General features: G+C 35.2%; 1 protein-coding gene across 10 annotated transcripts in view; it reads left to right on the top strand.

Annotated features, from left to right (window-relative positions):
• ZNF644 (zinc finger protein 644) overlaps positions 1 to 24,400 on the top strand; it is a 113,777-nt gene that overhangs the window by 63,869 nt on the left and 25,508 nt on the right. For 9 of the 10 annotated variants that reach the window (XM_078156566.1, XM_078156572.1, XM_078156565.1 and 6 more), the window contains 2 exons: positions 5,118 to 8,140; positions 8,352 to 8,957. The exons of the other annotated variant lie outside the window; for it this stretch is intronic. In XM_078156566.1, the coding sequence (XP_078012692.1) occupies positions 5,118 to 8,140; positions 8,352 to 8,957 (3,629 nt within the window). The remainder of the gene's footprint in view (positions 1 to 5,117; positions 8,141 to 8,351; positions 8,958 to 24,400) is intronic. 10 annotated transcript variants of the gene reach the window in all.

The raw sequence follows: 24,400 nt of genomic DNA, 5'->3' as shown, positions 1-24,400 counted from the left end.
GTTTTTCAAACGTTTTTCTGGTCACCTTTCTCCGGTGCTTTTTATTTTGTGTCCCTGTTAAAATGTGTAATTCACATGTTCTTAAACCTACAATATGGTTTGAGGGTCCATTGGGCTGGGAGAAATAGTTAAGAGGAAGCAAAGAGGAACATCTTAGGCCTCTGTTTTCTTTATATGTAAATATACATTGTGTACATGCACGCATGATTGCTTGTATGATATATCCCTTGCTAAACATTTGTATAGTATTCATAGGCTTTCATACCTCAATAATCAAAATACAATATTTCATCCAATTAAGATTTGTTTTGTATGTAGATTGACAGATGTTAATGGTTTTATCTTCTTGGCTTAATCACATGTATTGATAACTTATCTACTCTTAAGGATCTTTTAAAGGAAAAGAAAGGACTACAATAGAGCCTGATAGATCTTAACTGTAATGGTACTAGTGGGCAACTCCATATGTAGTTGTGCAATGTAATTTTTAATGAACTAGTACTGAATGAGTGCAATATTATAATTTTTTGTGAAATGACAAGGTTGGCATTATGCGATAAGTACCCAAGAAATGTTAACCTGCTTGTAATAAATACAATTAATAATGTACATAAAAGAATGAAATTAAGCTAATTTTCTATCAAAAAGATTTATTAATGAACAGCAAGTGGACAGCATAGATTTGATGACAGGAAGGCTGTATCCAATCTGAATTACTCAATGACCTAGGAAGCTTGCTCAGAGGGATTACAGAATAATTATGTTAATATGCAATTATCACCTCATTTCTTCTGTAGTAACCTCAAGATGTAGTGGAGTAAGGGTGTTATAGCAAGTGCTGATAGTTTGCAAAAATACTGATGTTTGAGATTTCTGAGACAATAAGTCTAGCTTGAGGCATGTAAGTGATGATCTGTCATCTTGAAGACACATCTGACCTTTGTACTTCTCTTTTAATGCTTACAATGTATGACTGCAGGCAGTTATAGCTGCAGAACTCATTATGATTTTCTAGAACCTGAAATATGTTTTTATATGTGTATTAAAAATCCCATTTGCAACTTTTTACCCACTCTGTGAATTTAAAACAATTTTACTTAGGAAAAAAAACCTTTAATCAAATGACTCCTTAAGGATGACACATAACTGGTAATGTACAGATATGATTTGATAATTCATATCCTTATTTATAGTAATCCAGTTGATAAAGTAGTTTAATGAACTTTGATGCATCGTATTTAAACTAGTTGTATATTTGTTTTGTGTGTGTGTTGTGTGTGTGTGTATACACATATATATATACACACACATATATATAAACACTGGTTGGAAATTGATTCAGCTTTTTGAATCAAGTTTTAAGAATTGATTTCAAATGCTGTTTGTTGGTTGGCAGCGCAGAAAACTACGAATGTTGATGAAGTTGTACTTACTTTCTTATTGTATAGGAGACAGTGTATTGGGTTTGGTTTTCTTTTTTTACTCCCACTATTAGAATTAGCTTTCATAATGAATGATTTCCTAGGATATTATGTATTGCATAATCATTGGTGATCGATATGTAAGGAGTACTCCTTCGTAAATGGTAAACATTTTTGTTTGTTCATTGCATCGGATTTTGAAAATGCTATTCCTTTTCAGTGGGATCACGTATTCTAATACATAAAAATTAATTCTAAAGTACTGTTAAAATTTTTGTTTAAATATTTTTTTTTTGTTAAAACTGTTTAATGAATCAATTCAATTTTGTTATGTTTTCCTTCTATTTGTAAAGATTTTGTGCCTGAATCAATCTTATTTTATAAAGAATAGCTTGGATATGTGGGAAGAGTATTAATTTGGAGTGAATTAGCCATCTTTGCTTATGCATAATAATTACCTAACAGGTGAAAGAACAAACTCTTGCAGCTTTGTCATTTTACAGTTCAGCAGATATTCTAACTAGAGGTAGGTGTTATAAGCCTCAACTTTAAGAGAAAGAATGCTGTGTGTATTCTGCAGATTGAAAGATAGATTATGAACATTTTTTTTAATATATATTTGAGCAAAACAGTTTGCTGTCTTTTGAATGTAAACTTGTGGAAGGCTTGCATGAAGCTATTCTGATAATGAGGACTGCAGTCCCCAAGTCGACATGATATTTTCATGGTTTGCCACCCTGCTGTTAAGGGGGAACCACTGAAGTTGCTTTAAATGGGAAGCGTCTGTTCCTTCTCTGAACTCCTAACACCAGAACAGATGGGTAGAACATGGAACATGGAAGGTTTTACCTCAGAGGTGGTAACAGTGAAGCCACTCATTAACACTGAATTTACCACTTCGTTAGCAACGTTGCTTCCTGTTGAGAAAAGCTAATATAGGCTCTCAAGTTGACTGAGTATATATTTGTCTATCCCCATTATTAGTAAGCTAGAATAGATAGTATAAATCTTCTATACCCAAATAGGTATATTGTGTGTGCACACATACATATTTATTTAAGCAAAATATTCTTAATACCACCTCTTAAAGATTTAGCATACTATTGCCCTTGTAAGGAATGTTTGACTTAATGTTGGGAGTAATCACTGAATGGGTAATAGTAATATAGCCGTTGAATTTGGTTTTCGTTTTACTGACATTTGCAATACTCCTTCCTTACACATTTTGTACTGCCCATTTTTAACTTCTGTGTATGTGATGTAGAAACTCCTGCTGGGTGCTGCATTAGCACCATTTTGGGGTGATAGCATTGAATATGATCTTATTGAAAGTCTATTTTTATTTCCATGGAAATATGCCAATCTCATAACAGCGGAGAACTTTAGGACTTAGATAGGGATACTTAAAAATGATTGGTCTAACATGTTGAATTTAAAGAAGTAAATATTTTTAATTAAGTTGTGTTAGTATTTTACATTGTCCATCATTTTTCACATAAATGTACATTTATTGTAGATCATAGGAAGGAATGGAATCACTAAGTGCTTATACTTAATTATAAAATTTGCAACCAAAAAGACCCTAGAGATTTCCAATCACTTATTTTCCCAATTTTGTTTTGATCCATTATGAAATTTGCCATAAAATTGTTATTTATATCAGTTGTTTTGCTTTCATGTAAGAATAAGTTTGTAGTCTGCGGTCTTTGCTATTTTTACGTAGAAATAACTAACTTATACAAATAAAATTGTATATGGTAGAAAACTTAGAGGTTAATCTTCGTCAGATAATGTACTTTATACTGTTTGTTGAAAAAAAAATCACTTGATGCAACTATAGACTAATTTTTAATTAGAAATCTATTTTTGTGGTGGAGAGCTAGATTTGGAACCAGTAGACATGGGTTCAAATCCCAGCTCTGCCACTGTGACTGTGGTCAGTTTCTACATATGTAAAATGAGGAGTTGCATCTAGAGTAGTGATTCTTAACCTGGGGTTCACACACCTCAAGTTGCTTATGGATAGATTTCAGGGGACCTGTGAACTTAGATGGAGAAAAAAGTTTTACACTTCAGTTTTCACTAATCTTGAACTGCAATTTAGCATTTTCTCCACTTGGGAACATAAAGCAACAAACCATTTCACCAGATTGCCATAAGAGCAGGCATGACAAAAAAGCATTTAAAAAAACCCTTGCTTTAGATAGCTTGTTTAAAGTGACTTTCAGTTCTAAATCTATGATCTTAGATTTGAAAACATTAGGAGGTTAGGTCATATCTTAACTTTACAGGTAAAACTAGACATGCTTTGTTGTTTAGCATTAATAGAGATAATTTTGTGCAATGTATACATTAGTATAAACTCTACTTAGTTTCAAAGTACCTTCTAACAGAATCCACTAAAATGATTGCAAAGACAAACACTAAATATTTGTATACTGTTAAATTCATGCCTGCACACAAATAAGTACACTCAACTCAGTATGCTGTTAATCTTTTGTAGTAGTACAAAAATATTTTAGGTCTGGTGTTATCAACTGATGGCTGGTTTAGAGGCTGCATTTGTACATTCTGAGATTATTTGTAAGTGTCTGTTGCCAAATCAACAAGAATAAAATGTAAAAAAAATTGGACTTTGGTCACTGAAGGGCACACTTTAATCATGTGGGTAAAACTTGTCATTAGGCGATTCTTGAGTATCTGTTTTCTGCATTTTGTCTATTTGTTTTGAGTTTTGGCAGTGTAGCTCTACTAGTAAATCCAACAAATATACTGAAAAATTAATTACCTCAATTTATTAGTAAATAAGAAACCAACATTCATTAAGCTGATTCACCACAAATATTTTATAGTTTTATAGGACAGTGGTTAGGTTTCCTAAATTGAAAAATTGAAAGGATGCACAGTAATTTTAGGGTCAAGATACAGAGGTCTATAAAATCCCATTAATTTAGGCTTAAGTGATTTTGAATTTGTGGTAATTTGGATAAAAGTTGAACTGAAATTTACAACAAGCAAATTCATGAGGAGAAAAAATTGCAGTAACTCTAAATGAGATACCGTAAAAATACTATTTACATCTAAACAATTGGCATGCCTATAAAAATCATCTCTTATGTAATCATTAAAGAATCCCTAGTGTACCCCAGATGCTTTTGTTTAAAATTTTCATATTAAGGGGCAGCTAGGTGGTGCAGTGGATAGAGCACCGGCCCTGAAGTCAGGAGGACCTGAGTTCAAATCCAGCCTCAGACCAAACACTTGACACTAGCTGTGTGATCCGGTGCAAGTCACTTAACCCCAATTGCCTAAAATAAAAACAAAACAAAATCTTCATATTAGTTGACTATCTTAAGCGTATCTAAATTAATGGGGGAAATAGAATTCTTCATGCCACTTGCATTTTGTCTCTCTTTTTATTTTCTCCCAAGTATTACAGTAATTTAGGGATTTTCTTAGTCATATGTATGTAAAACACTTAGGATATCCTGCATAACAAAAATTCAGTCTTTTGTATTTTGATGTTATATAACGTAACATCTTTTAAATGGTTTTTAATATTTTAAAATAACAAGCAAAATATTTAAATAGTAAAGATTTTCATAGAAAACTTTTTTTCCTGCCTAGGGCAGTGCATTTTAAAGATATTATTTCTTGCATATGTATCTAATAGATTTCTTTCTTTTCTTTTTCTAGAGTAAATGTGTTTAATGGGCTTGCCAACAACAATATGGATGATTCGAAGACAAATAGTGAGATTACTGGTGCTAAAGAAGAACTTCTAAATGACACCAATTTCGTCTCTGAGAAAGAGAGTGGTATTCTTAAACCACAAGAGTGTCAAATGTCATTTCAGAAAAACAATACATTGACTCTGCCTGAAGAGCTATCCAGGGACAGATCTGAAAAAGCCTTAAGCGGAGGCCAGTCTACTCTGTTTATCCATGCTGGTGCTCCTACTGTTTCTAGTGAAAAGTTTATCTTGCCTAAAGGAACTGCTGTTAATGGACCAGTTTCACACTCCTTAACTAAGACTTCCATCATGAGTAAAGGCAGCATTTCATTAACCACTGGACAACCCATGAGTCAGCAAACACCAGATTCCTGTTCAACTTTGAAAGTGGCACATGATCCCCAGCTGTCCACAAAAACTACACCACAAAATTCAAGTCAACACCAAGTTTTATTTTTGTTACCTGATGTAGCACAGACTAAAAATCCCGTCCATTCCATTAAGAAACCTACCTCTGCTTCAGTTGGTTGTGATAGACAAAAATCAGTAGGGAGTAGTGTGAAGTCAGATAGCACTTTAAATCAAGTAGAGGAGTGTGAGGACAGTGAAAGTTTATTAGCAGAAGATGATTGTGTCAAAACATTAACAGGTATTTCCTCAGGTACAGATGAGTTCAGATCAGGAAATGATACAAACTGGGATCCACAAAAAGAGTTTATCCAGTTTCTTATGACAAATGAAGAAACCATAGAAAAGTCTCCAGTTCACTGTAAAATAGGGTTAGAGAAAAAGAGAAAAAGAAAAATGGATGTAAGCAAGATAACTCGCTATACTGAGGATTGTTTTAGTGAATCAAATTATATTACCACTAAATCAAAACTACTAAATGTAGAATTTCTAGAGCAAAGTGAAGAACTACAAATAACAGAACCACAGAAATACCCATTGTCAAAAGTGAAGCCTGAATCAGCAGATGAAGACTTAGATGATGTGGATGCTATTCAGCAGCTGATTTATAGCCCAGATAAATGTGGAGAAGAGAGTTCACCTGTTCATACAAGCACTTTTCTTTCAAATACTTTAAAAAAGAAATGTGAAGAGAGTGATTCCGAGTCACCTGCTACTTTCAGCACTGAAGAGCCATCTTTCTACCCCTGTACAAAGTGCAATGTGAATTTTAGGGAGAAAAAACACCTCCATAGGCATATGATGTATCATTTAGATGGGAATAGTCACTTCCGTCACCTCAATGTTCCACGGCCATATGCTTGTAGAGAATGTGGGCGAACATTTCGTGATCGAAATTCACTTCTGAAGCACATGATTATTCACCAGGAAAGAAGGCAGAAATTGATGGAGGAAATTCGTGAATTAAAAGAGCTTCAGGATGAAGGGAGGAGTGCGCGGTTACAGTGTCCGCAGTGTGTTTTTGGCACCAATTGTCCCAAAACTTTTGTGCAACATGCTAAAACTCACGAAAAAGATAAAAGGTACTACTGCTGTGAGGAGTGTAACTTTATGGCAGTGACTGAAAATGAATTGGAGTGCCACCGAGGAATTGCTCATGGAGCAGTAGTGAAATGTTCAATTATTAATTCTGATCTAGCTCAGAGAAAAACACAAAAAAAGACTTCTGTGAAAGATCCTTTGACAGAATCATCCAAAAAACCAGCCACATACATGTGCAAGTTGTGTGCTTTTACTACATCTGCTAGAAGTATTTTAAAAAAACATATGGAATATTTGCATCCATCATCGTGCATCGATCCATTTGGGAGGCCACTACGATTAGAAAAAAAGGGGGATATTCTTGAAGAACCTTTAGATTTTGGTAGAACTAAGTCATTAGTTAAGGAACAGACACCCACATTTCCAAAGAACTCTGTTTTAAAACAAGATGTAAAGCGAGCATTTGCATCAGCATCTCAATCGAGCAGTTTTTCAAAACTCCATAAGAGGACACATAGAATACAGAAAGCTCGTAAAACTGTCTCCCAGGCAGGTGTAAATGTGTGCAATCAAAATAATTCTCATAAGACTGTTATGATTAAAAACAGCATTGACCAAAAACCTAAATATTTCCATCAGACAGGGAAACAGAAATCTAGTGTCAAAACAAGTAGTAACTATTTATATAGACACAAATACGAAAATTATAGAATGATCAAAAAGTCAAATGACCCATATCCTTTGCATTTAAAAAAGGAAGAGGCCAGTTCTCTACATGTGTTTTCATCATCAGATAGTTCCCACAACAATTGTTTTATTATGGATTCTCATAATCTTGATCCAAAAAGGCCAGAAGATTTCAAAGACTATAGGCATGTAGCTGTAAAAAAAGTAGTTAATGAGTCTAAGATGGAAAGTTCTGTGGCAGGAGAGGATTTAGACTGCTATCCAGATTTTTTGCATAAAATGACTGTTGTTGTTTTGCAAAAGTTAAATTCTGCTGAAAAAAAAGATAGCTATGAAACAGAGGATGACAGTTCATGGGATAATGTTGAACTGTGTGACTACACTACACAGTCTATAGAAGATGAATCTTACAGTGATGTTAATCGGGAAAATGTGAACTTATTCCCTCTCTTTAAAAATAAAGTAGAGGCTCAAGAAGCTGGTGAAAACCTGAGTTTTGAACAAAACGATGGCTTTTTTTTTGAATATTATGAAGATGCCGAAACTAGCAACTACTTACATGAGATACATGATCCTCAACATTTAGAAAATTCAGAAACATCATTGCCAAAGCATAACTCCGTTTTCCATTGGACAGATTTGTCTCTAGAGAAAAAATCTTGTCCATACTGTCCAGCAACATTTGAAACTGGTGTTGGGTTGTCTAATCATGTCCGTGGGCATCTGCATAGAGCAGGTTTAAGCTATGAAGCCAGGCATGTTGTTTCTCCAGAGCAAATAGCCACAAGTGATAAAATGCAACACTTCAAAAGGACGGGCACAGGAACACCTGTGAAACGAGTTAGAAAAGGTGAGCTTTGGGGTGGGTGGGCAGGAATTGCTGGTATGTGTGTAGTACATGGTCACACTTGGTGGATGTGAAAAAGGTTTTGCTTTGCTTTTGTTTCTGTTTCTGTTTATGGGAGCATGCAATTTCCTGTTTTCCAGAGTAATTGATTTTAGGGTAAATAGACTAGCAATCTAAAAAATTCTTTGACACATCACATTTTTTTCCCCTCTAGCTATAGAGAAGTCTGAATCTGCTTCTGAGCACACTTGTCAGCTCTGTGGTGGTTGGTTTGATACTAAAATTGGGTTATCAAATCATGTGAGAGGACACCTGAAAAGACTTGGAAAAACTAAGTGGGATGCTCATAAGTCTCCAATATGTGTTCTAAATGAGATGATGCAAAATGAAGAAAAATATGCAAAAATTTTAAAGGCATTGAACAGTCGCCGTATTATTCCCAGACCATTTGTAGCTCAGAAACTTGCATCAAGTGATGACTTTTTATCTGAAAATGTTATACCTCTTGAAGCATACCGTAATGGCCTAAAGACTGAAGCTGTATCAGTGTCTGCATCAGGGGAAGAAGGTCTGAGTTTCCTAAGTGAATCTGATGAAACAAAAGCAGAAATGTCCAGTGGAAAAAAAAATCAGTCTCTAACTCTGATAGAACTTCTGAAAAATAAAAGGTTGGGAGAAGAAAGGAATCCTGATATTTCTCCTCAAAAGATCCACAATCAAACTGCAAGGAAAAGATTTGTTCAGAAATGTGTTCTTCCATTAGATGAAGATGGTCCATTGATGTATCAGCCACAAAAAATGGATTTGACTGTGCAATCAGGTAAGAGGAAGCTTATGATAGTATATTTTAAAAACAATTTTATAAATGCTTGCTAGACTATACAGAATAAAAAAAATATTTCACTTGGGACCCCCTGTTCCATCTAAGCCTGTCTTCTTTGAAAAGCACTACTGAATGGACGATTATAAAGCATACTAATGTGCATATTAAAACAAATTAGTGCCCAACGGCATTGAATTCTATTTGTGCACCAAATCTTTCTGAGAGCAAAAAATTTTATCTTGAGTTAAAATACTTTGAATAATTGAATGGATGGTATTGGGGATAGAAGGGCAGGGGGACAGCAATTTTTGGAAGATCTTATTGGTGCAAAACCAATATTTTACCCAAAAGACATACCAGTGTGACATTATTATTGCTTATGTTATCAAGATTAAGTTATTCAGGTCACCACTGATCCCCTTTTGTTCCTATTATGCAAAGGAAAAATCAAACCCACATACCTTTTAAAAATTGAATGAATTAGTGTATGCTGTGGTATTTCACAGAATCAAAATCTCAATCTCATTAATTCTTAGTTCTAGATCTTACATTAATGTTATAATGAAAAAGAACACATGACATTGCTTAGTATGTGCACCAATTGTTTCTTCCTTCTAACAAAATAAAGTGTATAACAAAAGACAACTGAAGATAAGTCAATCTTACTTTTGGGGGAGAATCTGTTTTCATAACTTGGGCTGTGAAAATCATTCCAAGTTGTAGTTTGGATATATTAGAGTTTATGTAGAAGTTAATATTGAAAGTAAGCTTAATAGTTGTTACAATAAATGGAGTCCTGAAATGAATGTCACCGGCAATAGAAATTAGTCTTTGAATTGCTGAAAAACATAATGTTGAATTGTTTGCCCGGAGCAGAAATTGAGTTACTTCAGATAAATGCAGACCTTGTGTTTTAGAAGTTGGCTGCTGTCTAATAGGCTTTCAATCTAATTAGTTTTGAGATCTTAACACTATGTATTGGGTGTCTGCTTTATAAGTTGACTGTTGACCAGGGTAATTTACTTTCTGAAAAGAAAGTGGGATTTTTCTGTTGGTATTACAATCAAGTTGCTGAAACCAGTTCAAATATTTTGGTAGAGAAAGGATTATCTGATAACTTAGAAGTTTTGTATTGTTTCAACATCTTTTTTTCTTGTGATGACTAAGATGTTAGCTTGTTGTTCATTTATTTAGCACAAAGATTTTAGCAAAAAAGAAACCCAAAACTTTAAATCATTAACTTTCATTATTGATTGCGCATCCAAAGTAATGAACATAAAATACCGTGAATAAAATGTTGTGTCTAACAGCTGTTCAGTGGTGTGTTTTACCACCTTTTCTTCCAGCCTTCATCAAGAAGCCTAATTTAGTATTGAGCCTTTTACAGTTTTGTGGGTAAAACACTTTAATTACCACTTTGTCAACTAGACTTTTAAATTCTCTTTATTGGTAATGTTGTAAGCTTTGAAACTTCTCAACAGTACTGTCTATTCAGATCACAAGATTGTATTTTAGGTTTAGGGCATGATCCGTGTAACATAGAAATCTGAAGGAAAGTGATAATAGGTGTTAAATTCAGAGGAGCTGAGAGGTTCAAGGCTCTTCCCTTTTTGAAAGAACATGGGCTGGCTCTAAATACTCCAGAGCTCATTATGGCTAACTTAACACCTCACCCGCTTCCCAGTTAAATTAGACAATTGCAGTAAGCATTTTTAATAAGATCATGGATTTAGAGTTATCAGGGATCTCAGAAATTATCAGGTCCAATCCAGCCTTTTCGTTGAGGAAATGAGGGGTTAGAGAATTTAGGTGACTCTCCAAGGTCATACAGGATAGTAGGTGGAAGAGCGGGTATTTCAACACAGTCCTCTGTCTCTTAGGTCTAGAGATTGATACACTGCCCCCAACTCACTTAAATCATTTTTATGGAATGTTTACTTTTCTCATTTTCATTTCTTAAAAGAACTGTATTTTAATTTTCTTTTGAAGAAATATTCCTGTGGAACTTAGAACATTTGTAATGTGCTTACAAGTGCACTTAGCTTTTCTAACCACTTGAGTAATTATGCACAGAAGGGTACAACACTTTTGATGGATTGATTACAGGTATGTTTATTATAGATACCAGCAGCAAGTCACTTTGATAAAATCTTTCTTTTACTTGCAAATTCAAATACATATATATGTATATGTGTATATATAGTTTTCTTTGATAAGCAGTGATTGAATTTGAGTACATGTTAAACTTGAACAGCCTGCAAACTGACATGTATCTTCTCCCTCCTTTCCCCATTTAGTTGTAGTTTACTTGTTTTGAGTATCAAACTAATTGTGGATTGTGTAACTATCAAAGTCAATTATAATTTTTATAGAATTCTGCAGCAAACTTATAATGAAGATAATTTTATTTGCATATTCCAGAGAGGTGAATCTCTTTGTTAAAATATGATGTAGCCGTCATTAGATAATTAGGGGAATTATTTTGAAACCACAAAATGGGAACAAATTGGTTCAGTGTTTCCATGTAGATATATATATCGATAGATATCGATAGATATAGATATAGATATTCATAGATGTCAAGTGCTTTGTAAATCTTAAAATGTATATAAGTGTTAACTATTATCAGTCTCTCTAGAAGTTAAGAGAGCAAAGCATATTAACTTGGCTTCTCATTAGAATTTTTTCAGGCTTGATGATTTCCAGAAACATTCTCTAAAGACGTGTGTGTGTGTGTGTGTGTGTGTGTGTGTGTGTGTGTGTGTGTGTGTATGTGTGTGTGTAAGTAAAATGTTTTACTGTTATTTTGCTTTGGCTTTTAATTCAGTTTTGCAGATACATTTTTAAACTGTCAAAATACCAGTATTGGCTTTTGTAATATGTTAGAAGTATATCAACACTCTTATTTATTAATTAGCTCTTTATTTGCTTAATAAGACTGATCTAAATTATCCCTTAGTCCAAGGTGTTATCCATTGTGGAATTTATTGCATGAACTAAAATTGTATGATCAGCTAATGTCCAGGGTGGGAATTTTGTCTGGATCCCACCTTCCCCTTGATCATAGAGCTTGTGTTCAGCCTACACCCGCTTACTCTTTAGCACTTATCTTCCTAGTCTCTCTCACTTGGCCCTTTCTTGTGCTATGCCCAGACATGGCAGGTAGACTTCATTGGGAAAATCTCTTTTCCTCCAGCATACCCACTTCTATCCCTCTTTACCCCTCATCACCTTTGGTTGCAAGAGGCACCTATCAGAGGGTAGTGTGACCACTGAGTAATAACCAACCACCACCACCTTTCCTTTTCAGTTTGGATGGGAATATGCGAGTCATTCAGTATATGAATAATGAATAGGAATGGATAGGTTGCAACCTGTATTGCAGATGTGTTTATTAATTTTTTCTCCCATATCCTTTTTTCCAGTCATCCCTGTTTCAGATAAGGTTACCATCATATTTCTAGGCACACAGGTTCAACATTGATCTGTAAAATCTATTAGCCTTCCTTTCCAGCCTTACGTTACTGTCCTTACATACTGTTGTTCAGCCAAACTCATCTTTTTACTATTCCTCAAATTCATTAAAAAATACAACTAAAATAATTAATAGGAAAGTGTCATATAATAACCACTCATTAAGCATAATCCTATAAAGAAAGCAATGGATTTATGTTAAACTTTGTTCAAAGACAAGAACCAGTGACAGTTCTCTTATGCATGTTGATTTTACGTAATTATACGTGTATACATAATAAACATGTGTATAAGGAAATAATAGGACTCCTGTGGAAAGGCTGTTTTATTCACTGAGTTATATTTTGTGTCTTTCAATAAAAAAGTATTGTTAAAAAAAATTCACCTGCTTGGCTAGTCACATTGAATATATTAGCTGAGTAATTACTGACCAGCTATTTATTTCTGCCCTATTCCTTAGGACATATACAAGGGTTTTTCAAAAATAATGAAATGTATTAAAATTATTCTCACTAAAATGTTACTAATAATACTTGTGAGATTAAAAAGACTTTTTGCATCATTAATATGTTTCAAATTGTTCATTTTATTTTAATCTTATCCTTTAAAATTTTCTATTTATGTATGTCTTACACATAGTATATTAGTACAGGATACGTATACATAAAATATATACTTATGTACATGTGTTTAATCATTTCATTTTCTTAGAGAGTTGTGTAATCAAAGAATTTTGGAGACCACTATCTAAAGTTTTTCTTTTCTTTTTTTTACCTTTTTGAATCATTGCCTACTATTTCTCTTCTCTACTTTCTTACTTTGCTCACCTGTCTTATTCCTAAGATTCAGACTTAGCCTGTTCTTGTATTAGATAGACCAGAGGTAGGGAACCTGTCGCTTCAAGGCCACATGTGGCCTTCTAGGTCCTTGGGTGTGGCCTTTTGGCTGAGTCCAAGTTTTTATAGAACAGATCCTTTTTATTAAGGAGATTTGTTCTATGAAGTCTGGATTCAGTCAAAGGGCTGTACTTGAGGACCTAGAGGGCTACATGTGGCTTTGAGGCTGCAGGTTCCCCACCCCTGAGGTAGACAAATAGTTTCCTATTAATAGATTTTAAAAATCTTACGCTTTATTATCTTACTTGGTTTTCAGGTGACTATTATGTATTTTTTAGTATTTTGGGGGGTGCTGTTAGGTAGTATTAAAAAAAGCATTATAGCAATAGGAAAGCAAAAATTGGAAACTCCACTCTGAGGTTATGTGGATTCTTTTTATTGTGATATAAAAATAGTGAACTCTAAAGGGACATTGGGATTTAGTTGAGAAACAATATGGTGAAGTTGAGAACAGTAATAGACTAAGAAGGGACCAAAGAAACTTAAGAACCTGTATTGGGCTAGGGTACAGGTGAGGTCAGTGAACACTTCTGTTTTAATGACTGAATCATTTCACCTAAGATGTGTAGTCCATCACCCAGAATTTCATAAATCTGGGCACTCCTTAGGGCTAGTTTTGCAGGAAGGCTTAATGTGATTTTAAAGGCAGCCTTGTGGTGGAAAGGGCACTGGGCTTAATCAAGAGATTTGGTAGGTGTAGTTCTACTACTAATTAATTATATTCCTCTGGGTAAGACAGTTAACCTTTCTGGGATTTGGCTTCTTTTTTTTGTAAAATTAATGGGTTAGATTAAATCATCTCTCTAAGGTTCTTTTTAGCTCTTGAGTCTTTTCATTTTACATCTTTCATTCTGCTGCTATCATAGAAATAATGCTGGATGGGATTCTGAAAGACCTCAGTTCCCAGTTGTACTCTACCAGTTAGGTAATAGCTGTTTGACCATGGGCAGCTGGTCAGTTAACTTACCTGGTTAACCCATTACTTATCTGGTTAATCCATTTTCCTTCATCTTCAAAAGGAGACGATTGGACTAGATTATTTCCAATGTACTTTTCATCTAAAACTGTGATCCAATTGGAGTTAGACATTTAGAAATCATTGCATTGAAGTGCAGTTAATCCAGTACAAATGATGCCTAGTTAGTTGTTTCCATATTTTAGTAAGAGGAAAGGGATGGGGAAAACTAGAAGGGATTGAGTGCTAGGGAGGGGTCACACCACCCAGTCTTGCTTCTGGGAGGAGAGGGGGACAGGAGGAGACTCTGGAGATTATGAATCTTGGTAGACTTCTAGTTTGGCTAATGTTTTAACTGATTTACCTGCAACTGAAATGCATTTTCAGCATATAAATGTTAGGCACATGGCTCTGTGATACATGAAATTTTCTTTTAACCTGTAGGATTTGTTATTAAAGAATCGTTTTCCTCCAAAATAGCCATTAATCAAAGTTTAATTGTAAATTAATAGCAAGGTTTGGTTTAAATTACCCTTTCTTTAGACTGTGTTTTCTACTATAGTAAATACAATATAATAATAATGTAATACTTTGATTAAATTCTAAAATAGAGTCTCTGTAGTTGAATAAACTAGACTCATTATTCAAGTTCACATTCTTTTTTGGCTGTTTTTTAAGTCAGTCAAATCAAGCATTTTTTAAAGCACCTAGCCTAAGTTCTGGGAATACAAAGGAAAGCAAAGTCTCCTTCAAGGAGCTTATGGGGTAGACCACACACGATTTTTTAATATGTGTGTATGTGTACGTGTACGCACAATGCATACATGTATACACACGTGATAGAGAGTCTTGTTCGACTCTTCGTGACCTCATTTGGGGTTTTCTTGGCAAAGATACTGGAGTGATTCGCCATTTTTTTCTCCATCTCATTTTACAATTGAGGAAACTGGGGCAAACAGATTTAAGTTGCAAAGAGTCACACATCTAATAAATATCTGAGGTCAGAGTTGAACTCAAGAAGATGAGTTCTCCTGACTCCAGGCCCGGCACTCTCCTACCTACCCCATATATAATCTTAGAGGGAAAGCAGATGAAGAACTGATAACATTAAGTTCATATGATCCACAACGTTCGTGTTAAAAAGTTAAATATGTAAATATTTTGTTTGAATTTTTATAATTGCTGAGTGTTAGAAGAGTTCTTGACTAAATGATGTTCTCTTTAGTTGGCACCAGTTAATACCAGGCAGAACTCTATATAACATATGTTATTTGGTATTTTAAAATCATATAAGGAAGCTTTGTGAACAGATTAGTTCAATTCTGGGGCCTAGAAACTTCTTTCCAACCTCTATAACAGTTTCACTTAAGACAAAAACCTGTACTACCAGAGATATAAGTGTATATGTTCATGATATTTTAAAAAATTTATTTGCTTCAAACTGCTATCTTTTAAGCTTGTCATATCTCCTTCAGATCTGATAATATGCTGGATTATATTCTTATTTTTAGAACATAAAAGCCATTTTTAAAACCTCCTTTACTGTAGGCATTTTCTTGATTAGTTATATTTTATTTTAATTGTTAGTACTATCCAGTAAGCACTGGAATATTTTGTGATTTCCTGATAACATTTTTTAAAACAGTACTAGTTTGAATCAATTAACATTGAATGTTGAAAATTTCAGTATTTTGTAACTTCAGATGTAGGGAATTTCGTGTGTAATTTTACACTTTTGTAGTTTGTCTCGTAGTATATTGCCTTCCCTTATTTTTAAATGACGGGAATATATGGTTACCCATATTTTTCTATTAGCAATCTTATTGGTAAATGGATTTTAGTTCTTGATCATTGTCTAATTTGTGTGTTATTTCAATTGACATTTGTAAAATTTAAAAAAAATTGCTCCATGTCCATTTCCCAAATACATCCATCTACACAAAATTGGTATCAGTCAACCAGGAATAACACATTATGTCAGAAACATGGAGTCCAGTGGCCAGATAATCAATACTTACTCTGTTACTTAGTAGTTTCTTGTTTAGAATAAGTAATCTAACAGACATGGCTAAATATCAGGTTCTGTCTTGGAATAATAGGACTCTGTAGTGTCTACAGGGACATTTGACTGTTTTTCTTGTTTCATTCTCCTTCATTGCCCCAAGTCGTATTCTGGTTCTGGTTTAGATTCTGGTTGTTTTGGGCCTACAATGAATTATTTCTTACTTCTCCTGGGGGCAGGAGAGTAAGGGGAGAGGAAGAAGAACAATCACTAAAATTCTTTGAAAGGGAGGGGAGGGCAGGCAAAGTGGTGTCACCTTATTAAATGCTGTTACATATTGTGCATAATCACGGTGCTTAATGTGGCCTAGTGAGAGTGCAGGATTCTGAAAGATCAGAAGACCTGGGATGTAGGGCACACCCCTTCTGTCTTATCTGTAAAATGAAGGATTTCAATGAAAGGATTTCTGATGTTTCTTCTGGCTTTAAATCTGTAACACACTGTTTAGGGTCTCAAAATGTTTTGTACCTCTTACATCAGTAGTAAGATTTTGCTAGTAGTTTTTAGGGAAGGAGAAGTAGAATTGTTCCCACTTTAATATTCGGTTCAAGAAATTTTACCGTTGAAGAAAGCTATACAGAGAGGTTAGATAGCTTGCCTGGTAAAACTTAGATGTTTGTGTTGCTGTCATTATTTTCCCAAATCAACACTACCAGGGTATGCAGACATCAATCTAATCTCTCAGCCTCATTGTCATCTGTAACATGGGATTATAGTAAGACCTACTTCAGAGGGTTGTTATGAGGATCAAATGGTGAACCATATATAGGATGGAAAGAAGGAAACAAGCATTTGCCTACTATGCACCAGGCACTCTGCTTTGTAAGTGCTTTACAAATACCTCATATAATCCTTACAAGAACCTTAGGAAGTAGTTCTGGGCACACCTTAAATCAACATATAAATGAAAGTTAATCTGACAAGATAAATTTTGTCTTTTGTTTGTATATTTAAGGAAGGTTAATGGCAGTCAGTGTTACTAAATTGATTTTTCAAAGTTTTTAGCTCTGTTGAGATACCTAGTATATATACCTAGAATAAGGGGTGTGTGTGTGTGTGTGTGTGTGTGTGTGTGTTTAAGTTCTCTGAGTAGGTACATGAAATGTAATTCTTATGTTGTGTCAGGTACTTGTAGACCCAGTTTTACCTTAACCAGAAAGAATAAACCTTGTAATAAACAAATGTGGTCAAGCAAAATAAATGTATACGTTGGCCATTTGTAAAAATGAACACCTTGTTTGGCAAGTACAGTTACCCACATCTAGTTTAGCTATTTGACTTTGACCTTCAGATATATGGTGAACAACCATGTTTCCATTCCTCCATTTTTTTTGTTTTTGTTCTTAAAGGGCAAATTTATTACATTTTTAAAATAACATTCTCCAAAATGTGTACAAATTTGAATAGAAAAAGAGACTTGGTTGTAACTTATGCTTCAAATTTATTACATGTAGGGTGCTTTTTAAAAAAGGACAATAAATTCAACATGGAGTTTATAAGCTGTCCCTACTTATCTGTGCTTCTTACTCTTTTGTGTGTTTTTAAAAAGGCTTTGATGACTCTCATTTCTGTTTTTATAATGTGGCCCCCTTCCTTTGTTTCCTTAAGTGCCCCGTATCTACCCCACAGTCCAATTACTTTGACCTCGTTCCTTATACAAGACATTCCATCTTCCAATTATACATTTTGACTTGCTGTCTTATGTTTGAATTGAGTCTTGAAGGAAGCTAAGGAAGGCAAGGGGCACAGAAAGGATTGAACCGTCTTTGCCTTGTGGCTTCCTTGGCATCTTTCAGCTCTTGACTAGAATCCAAAGTTTCTTAAGAAGCCTTTCTAGATCACCTTTAATATTAGTGCCTTTCCACTGAGACTATCAATATCTTGTACATATTTGTTTGCATATTGTCTCCTCCATTTGATTGTGACTTTGAATACAGGGACTGCTTTTTGCCTTCCTTTGTATATTCATAGAGCCTGCCTCAGTGCCCAACCCATAGTAAGCACTTAATAAACACTGACTTGCCTTGCGTTTCTTTCCCTGATATTAATAAGTTGGGGTTTTAGAAGAAAATATAAAAATTTAACATGTTAATTCTAACACTTTGCAGCTTATCAATTCAAAATTTCATTTTTTTATTAGTGATTTGGAGCATTTCCCCATATGTTCTTAATAGTTTAGATTTTTAGGTTTTTTATTTTATCTACTGTAAGTCTGTGTCCTTTATTTAGTCAAGAATTCTTCCTTCCCCTTTCCATTGTTATGAAATATTTGTCTTACCTTCTTCTAATTTTCAGAGAAAAGGAGGCAGGCAAGGGATGAGACTTTTGAATGAGAGAGTGGGAGAGCTTGCTTTTTTTTTGATGGACCAGATAATATCCAAGAAATGCCTCTCTTGTCCTTTTCTTTCATTTCAGAGCCACCATGTTGGTGCGGTTCCTCATCACCTCACCCCTGTACTATGGCAGTAACTTTCTGGTTGCTGTCTCTGTCCCAGAATCCAAATCATTTTCCAGTCACCTGACAGATATTTTCTTAAAGGACAAACTCTAACGACTTACCTCCATGATCAAATGTATAATGCTCTATTTGGCATTTAAAATCTTTCACTTCCATGGTGTCCCATCCTACCATTCTAGACTCCCTACACTTTACTTAACTCCACATACTCGGTGGTAGAACAAGATTAGTCTATCTCTTCTTCCTTCTACTTGTCACTCGTCTCTGTTATCTGTGCCATTTCCTTGGCTGTCCTCCGTGTCTGTAATTGAATCCCTCCTCTACCCCTTGCCTTTTCTGGCCTCCTTCAAGGCTCACTTCAGATCCTTCTGTAAGAAGTCTTTCCTTCTTTTATCTACAGTTACCTTCCATTTATACTTTATATATCTTGTGTGTGCATAATTATTTTATATTGCCTTGCAGATTTAAATGTGAGCAGTTTGAGGGTAGATCCTTTGTTTTTTGCCTCTCTTCATATTCCTGTTAGCATAGTGCCTGGCAGAGATACATTTTTGTTGACGGATTTTTAAAACTCAGAAAATTAGCTGAGCAGTATTTTGAAAAATGTGCTAAATTTTATTAAGAATGTTCATTTGAATCTACATGTGATTTTAGCAAAAGGATAAAGAGAGGGATAGCAGCCTTTATTTTCATTCCTATCAGAATATTTTAAATCCTCTATCCACTGCCACTTAACCTATTTTTATTTACAAATGTGATCTATAGTCAGTATTTTTAAAAGTTGCAGTTAATATATAAAAAAGGCAACAACATAGTGTATTCCTTTTGTTTATCATGACAGCTTCCAATTTGTTCAGGGTCTACCATAGTTATGTTGGTATCATATTTTCTTTACATTTAAAATTAATTTAAACCAAATATTTACTCAGTATTTTCAAAAGAAGTTCATAATTTGCCTTTGGAATTCTTTTATATTGCTACATCCTGGAAGGAAAGGAAGATAAAAGTGAGAAATAGAAACAAAGATAACATATGAAAACATTTCTTAATGTAGTGATCAAAAAAGTAGTAAGATTTGAGGCCCGTTTTTATTTTTTGTTCATTTTTGTGTCAGAGTATATAAACATTAGCACCGCTGTTCTCTTTACCATTATATGTCTGTGCTAAGACTTTGGATTCTTTTTATCAATAAAAGAAGATTTACATGGATATTTGCTCTATTCAGTATGACAATGAACTAAAATTTGTGCACTTTGCAGTTTTGGGCAGGGAGAAGAAAGCTGATCTTACTGTTCCTTTTATAATCTTCATCTCTCCTTAAACACTTTTCATTTTAAATACGTAACTAAAATCAACCAAACTTCCCAACAAAATCTTACAAATAAATCATAGGCACATACACAAAAAAAGATAAAAGGTATAGCATTGATATTCATATTCCATTTCTTCTAGGTAGCGTCTGTTTTTACCTATTGGTTTGCTAAAGGGAGCCTAGACACATCCTTTATAATAGAGAAGAAATATCCAGCAAAATTAACCAACATATTGTCAGACAAAATGTCTGACATATTCAGGATTCTTCAGCCTGGAAACAAGCAGTAGTTAAGCCTTCTCTTGTCTTTTCTTTAGGTCCAGGCTTGGTCATTATACTTATACTCCATTCAATTTGAATTTTTTTGCTCATCCTTTCATTTACATTGTGTCACTCATTGGGTTTATTGCTTTCCTGATTCTCCATACTTTATATTAAACTTTCCATACCTGTCAGTATTTTTCATTTTCATTGTTTCTTAGCCAGTAAGCCTACCATGTACTGCTTTGCTAAGCCCTGAAGAAATACTTTTGAGGAGCTCTGAAACTAATGGGGAGGCAACATATAAACAAAAAAGCTATATACAGGATAAATTGGAAATAACCAGCAGAAAAAAGGCAGTAGAATTAAGAGAGATTGGGAGAGGCTTCCTTTAGAAGGTAAGATTTTTGCTGGAATTTGAGGAAAGCTAGAAGACAGAGGTAAAAAGAGAGAGAGAAAGAGAGGCATGATCAAGGAACGGGAATGGAGACCCAGTGTCACTGGATTGCAGAGTACCTGGTTGTGGGGAGAGGGGGATGGGAGGTTGGGGGGTGTTAAGTATAAGTAGACCAGAAAGTTATGAAAGAGGGAACATGCTAGGTTATGAAGGAATTTGAACTCCAAACACAAGATAGTGTATTTAATCCTGAAGGCAGTAAGGAGCCACTGCAGTTTGTTGATTGAGGGTCGCCATAGTTGGACCTGCACTTGAGGAAAATCACTGGCTGAACAGAGAATGCTTTGGAGTGGGGAGAGATTTATGGCAGGAAGCCCAACTATTGCATTAGTCCAGGTGTGAGGAGGCAAAGGCCCGTACCAAATTGACGGCATTATTAGAGGAGGTAAGAGAGGTACATTCAGAAGATATTGCAAAAGTTCTGAAGTTGATAGGCTTTGGCAACAGATTAGATATTGGGGTGGGGGTGGAGGTGGGGAAGTAGATATGGGGATGGGGATGAGCTCAGAGGACTGGGAGGATGTAATTGTAGCAGGGAAGTTGGGGGGGGTGGAGATAATGAGTTCACTTTGGGCTTTGTTGAGATTAAGAGCATCAGGTGAGTTTGATTAGTAGACAGTTGGCAGTTGGAAGTTAGGGCTGGGTAATAGATTGGAGAATCATCATTGTAGAGATGATAACTTAATCCATGGGAGCTGATGAGATCCCCAAGAGAAATAGTATATATAGAGAAGAGCAGAACCTAGGACAGAGGATTGTAAGACACCCATCATTAGTGGGCGTTACCAGGATGAAGTTCCAGCAAAGGAGACTTGAGAAGGTAGGAAGAGAACCAAAGTCATGTCTTGAAAAATGTACAGAGAACAGTATCAAGGAGAAGCAGGTAATCAACAGTGTCAGAAGCTGTAGAGAGATCAAAAAGGATGAGGGTTGAAAAAAGACCATTTAATTTGACAATTAAAGAAGTCATTGTTGACTTTGAAGACAGCTGTTTCAGAGGAATGGTGATGTAAATCAGATTTTTGGGAGTTAAGAGAGTGAGAGGACAGGAAGTGGAGAGACCTTTTATTGACTGTCTTCTCGAAGTGTTTTGGTAGAAAAAGTCAGAAGAGATATGAAATGGTAACTAATGGAGGTGGGTTTTTTGAGGATGGAAGAAACATGGGCATGATTGTAAACAATGGAGAGAGAAGGAGTGTGCAGGCAGGGAAAGACTAGTGAAAATAAGTGGTTAAAGTAGGAATGACACAAGGGACAATCTTTTGTAGAACATGAGATGAAATAGAATCATTTGTACGTGTAGAGGGGTTTGCCTTGGGAAAAAGGAATGGTCACTTTGTCATATGAGATAGGGATGAAGGAGATTAGCAGCAGAAGGCCTTTTTAGTGATTGAAGATGAGGAAGAGGGGAGAAGAGGGAGCTTTCTGCAAATACCCTCAATAAATTTTCAGCTGAGATAGGTGGGCATAGGGGAGCCATTGGAGGTTTGAAGAAGATTGAAGAAGTTTGGAATAGTGGCTATGGAAAGGAGGGTAAGATGGTGATTTAGTTAGGGAAGTATAGGAGCAACAATGAAGGCTTAGTTGAAGTTATATAGCATAAATTTGTAGTGGATCCAGTCATAATTGTTCAGCAAAGGCGGCAGGTGGGCTGAGGTTTGACAGCACACTTTGTGATAAAATGGACAAAAGATTCATTTAAACACTGTAGAGTGGAACTGGTTTGCTAAGGGGTCATGTGATGGAAGAAATGAAGAGAGTCTGGCTAACACAATGTGATGATCTGGGAGAGAACTGAGGGGTTGAGGGATTGGAGGTCACAGTGTGGATGAAGAGTACACACAGGGTTTGGTACTGGAAGGTAGGAAGTGGAAAGTCAGTAAACAGATTGTGCTCACATGAGGGAATTGCAGAGTTCATGAATGTGGAGGTTTTTGCATTTGCGGATGATGGCAAGATTAAAGGTATGATTGACTGGTTGTTTATGTATATGGCTGAGTTTGGGTGGAGGAATAGGTCATGGGAAATGAGTAGGTTGAAGAACTAGGAGGTTAGGGTTTTTAAGGGAGTATCAAAATTATGTTGAAATCCCATAGTAAAAGGACGGTCAGTTACTGAACTCATTAAGAAAGGAAGAGGCATGTCCACCTACCAGGATTTTGATTGTGTAGAAGATGTGAATTATATGACTTAAAGGAGAAGAGGTAACTGAATGACTGTAGTAGGGGGAGAACCTGGAGAGTCTTACAGCACTGTACTGGAACATTCTTTTTCTTTTTCCTTAACATTCCAATTTCTTATTTATTTTTGCCATTCTTTTCTTTTAAAATGTTGAGTTTTAAATTCTCTCCCTTCTTCCCACCTACTGAGAAGGCAGGCAGTGTGATATCACTTATATATATATGAAATCATGGAAAATATTTCCATATTAGCCATATTTCAGAAAAAAGCAAGATAAAATAAGTGGGGGAAATGATATGTCAGTTTGCACTCAGGGCTCATTAGTTTTCTCTCAGGAGTTGTTTAACATTTTTTCGTCATGAATTCTTTGAAATTGTCTTGGATAATCGTATTAGTCAGAGTAGCTGAGTCTTTTAGAATTGATCATCATTACACCTTTGTTTGTAATGTGTACCATGATCTCCCAATTCTTTTCACTTCACTTTGCATCAGTTCATAATAGGTCTTGCCATGTTTTTCTAAAAGCACCCCATTCGTCATTTCCTACAGCACTATAGTATTCCATCACAGTCATAAACTACAACTTCAGCCATTGATGGGCATACCCTCAATTTCCAGTTCTTTACCACCACAAAAAGCTGCTATAAATATTTTTGTGCATATAGGTCCTTTTTCTTTGATCTCTTTGGTGCACAGACCTAGTAGTAGTATTTATGGATCAGAGGATATGCACAGTTTTATAGCTCTTTGGGCACAGTTCCAAATTGTTCTTCAGAATGGTTCAATCAGGGACAGATAGGTGGCACAGTGGATAGAGCACCAGCCCTGAAGTCAGGAGGACCTGAGTTCAAATGCGACCTCAGACCAGATGCTTAGTAGCTGTGTGACCCTGAGCAAGTCACTTAACCCCAATTGCCTTTAAAGGAAAAAAAACCAGAATGGTTTAATCAGTTTGGTACTCCACCAGCATTTTATTAATTAGTGTACCTATTTTCCCTAATCCCCTCCAGCATTTGTCATTTCTGATAGGGGTGAGGTGGTACCTAAGAGTTGTTTTGATTTGCATTTCTCTAATCAAAATCTTTTGCTATTATATCCCATTTGTCATTTTGTTAAAATCACATGTAGCCTCCTTTTAACTGTCCTAATAATGACAAGATTCTTAGGAGTTACATGTATCATCTTTCCGTATAGGAATGTAAGCAGTTTAATTTTATTGGATTTCTTATGTTTATTCTTTCATGTTAAACTTTTTTATGCTTCTCTTGAGTCTTGTGTTTGAATGTCAGATATTCTATTCAGCTCTCATCTTTTCATCACAAATGCTTGAAAGTCCTCAGTTTCATTAAATGTCATTTTTTCCCCCTCTGAATGATTATAATCA

Source organism: Phascolarctos cinereus, unplaced genomic scaffold (assembly GCF_003287225.1).
Source record: "Phascolarctos cinereus isolate Bilbo 61053 unplaced genomic scaffold, phaCin_HiC Scaffold_5;HRSCAF=322, whole genome shotgun sequence".
NCBI classification, from domain to species: Eukaryota; Metazoa; Chordata; class Mammalia; order Diprotodontia; family Phascolarctidae; genus Phascolarctos; species Phascolarctos cinereus.
The sequence above is the reverse complement of the archived record's forward strand: the minus strand, read 5'-3'. Positions and strand labels throughout refer to the sequence as shown.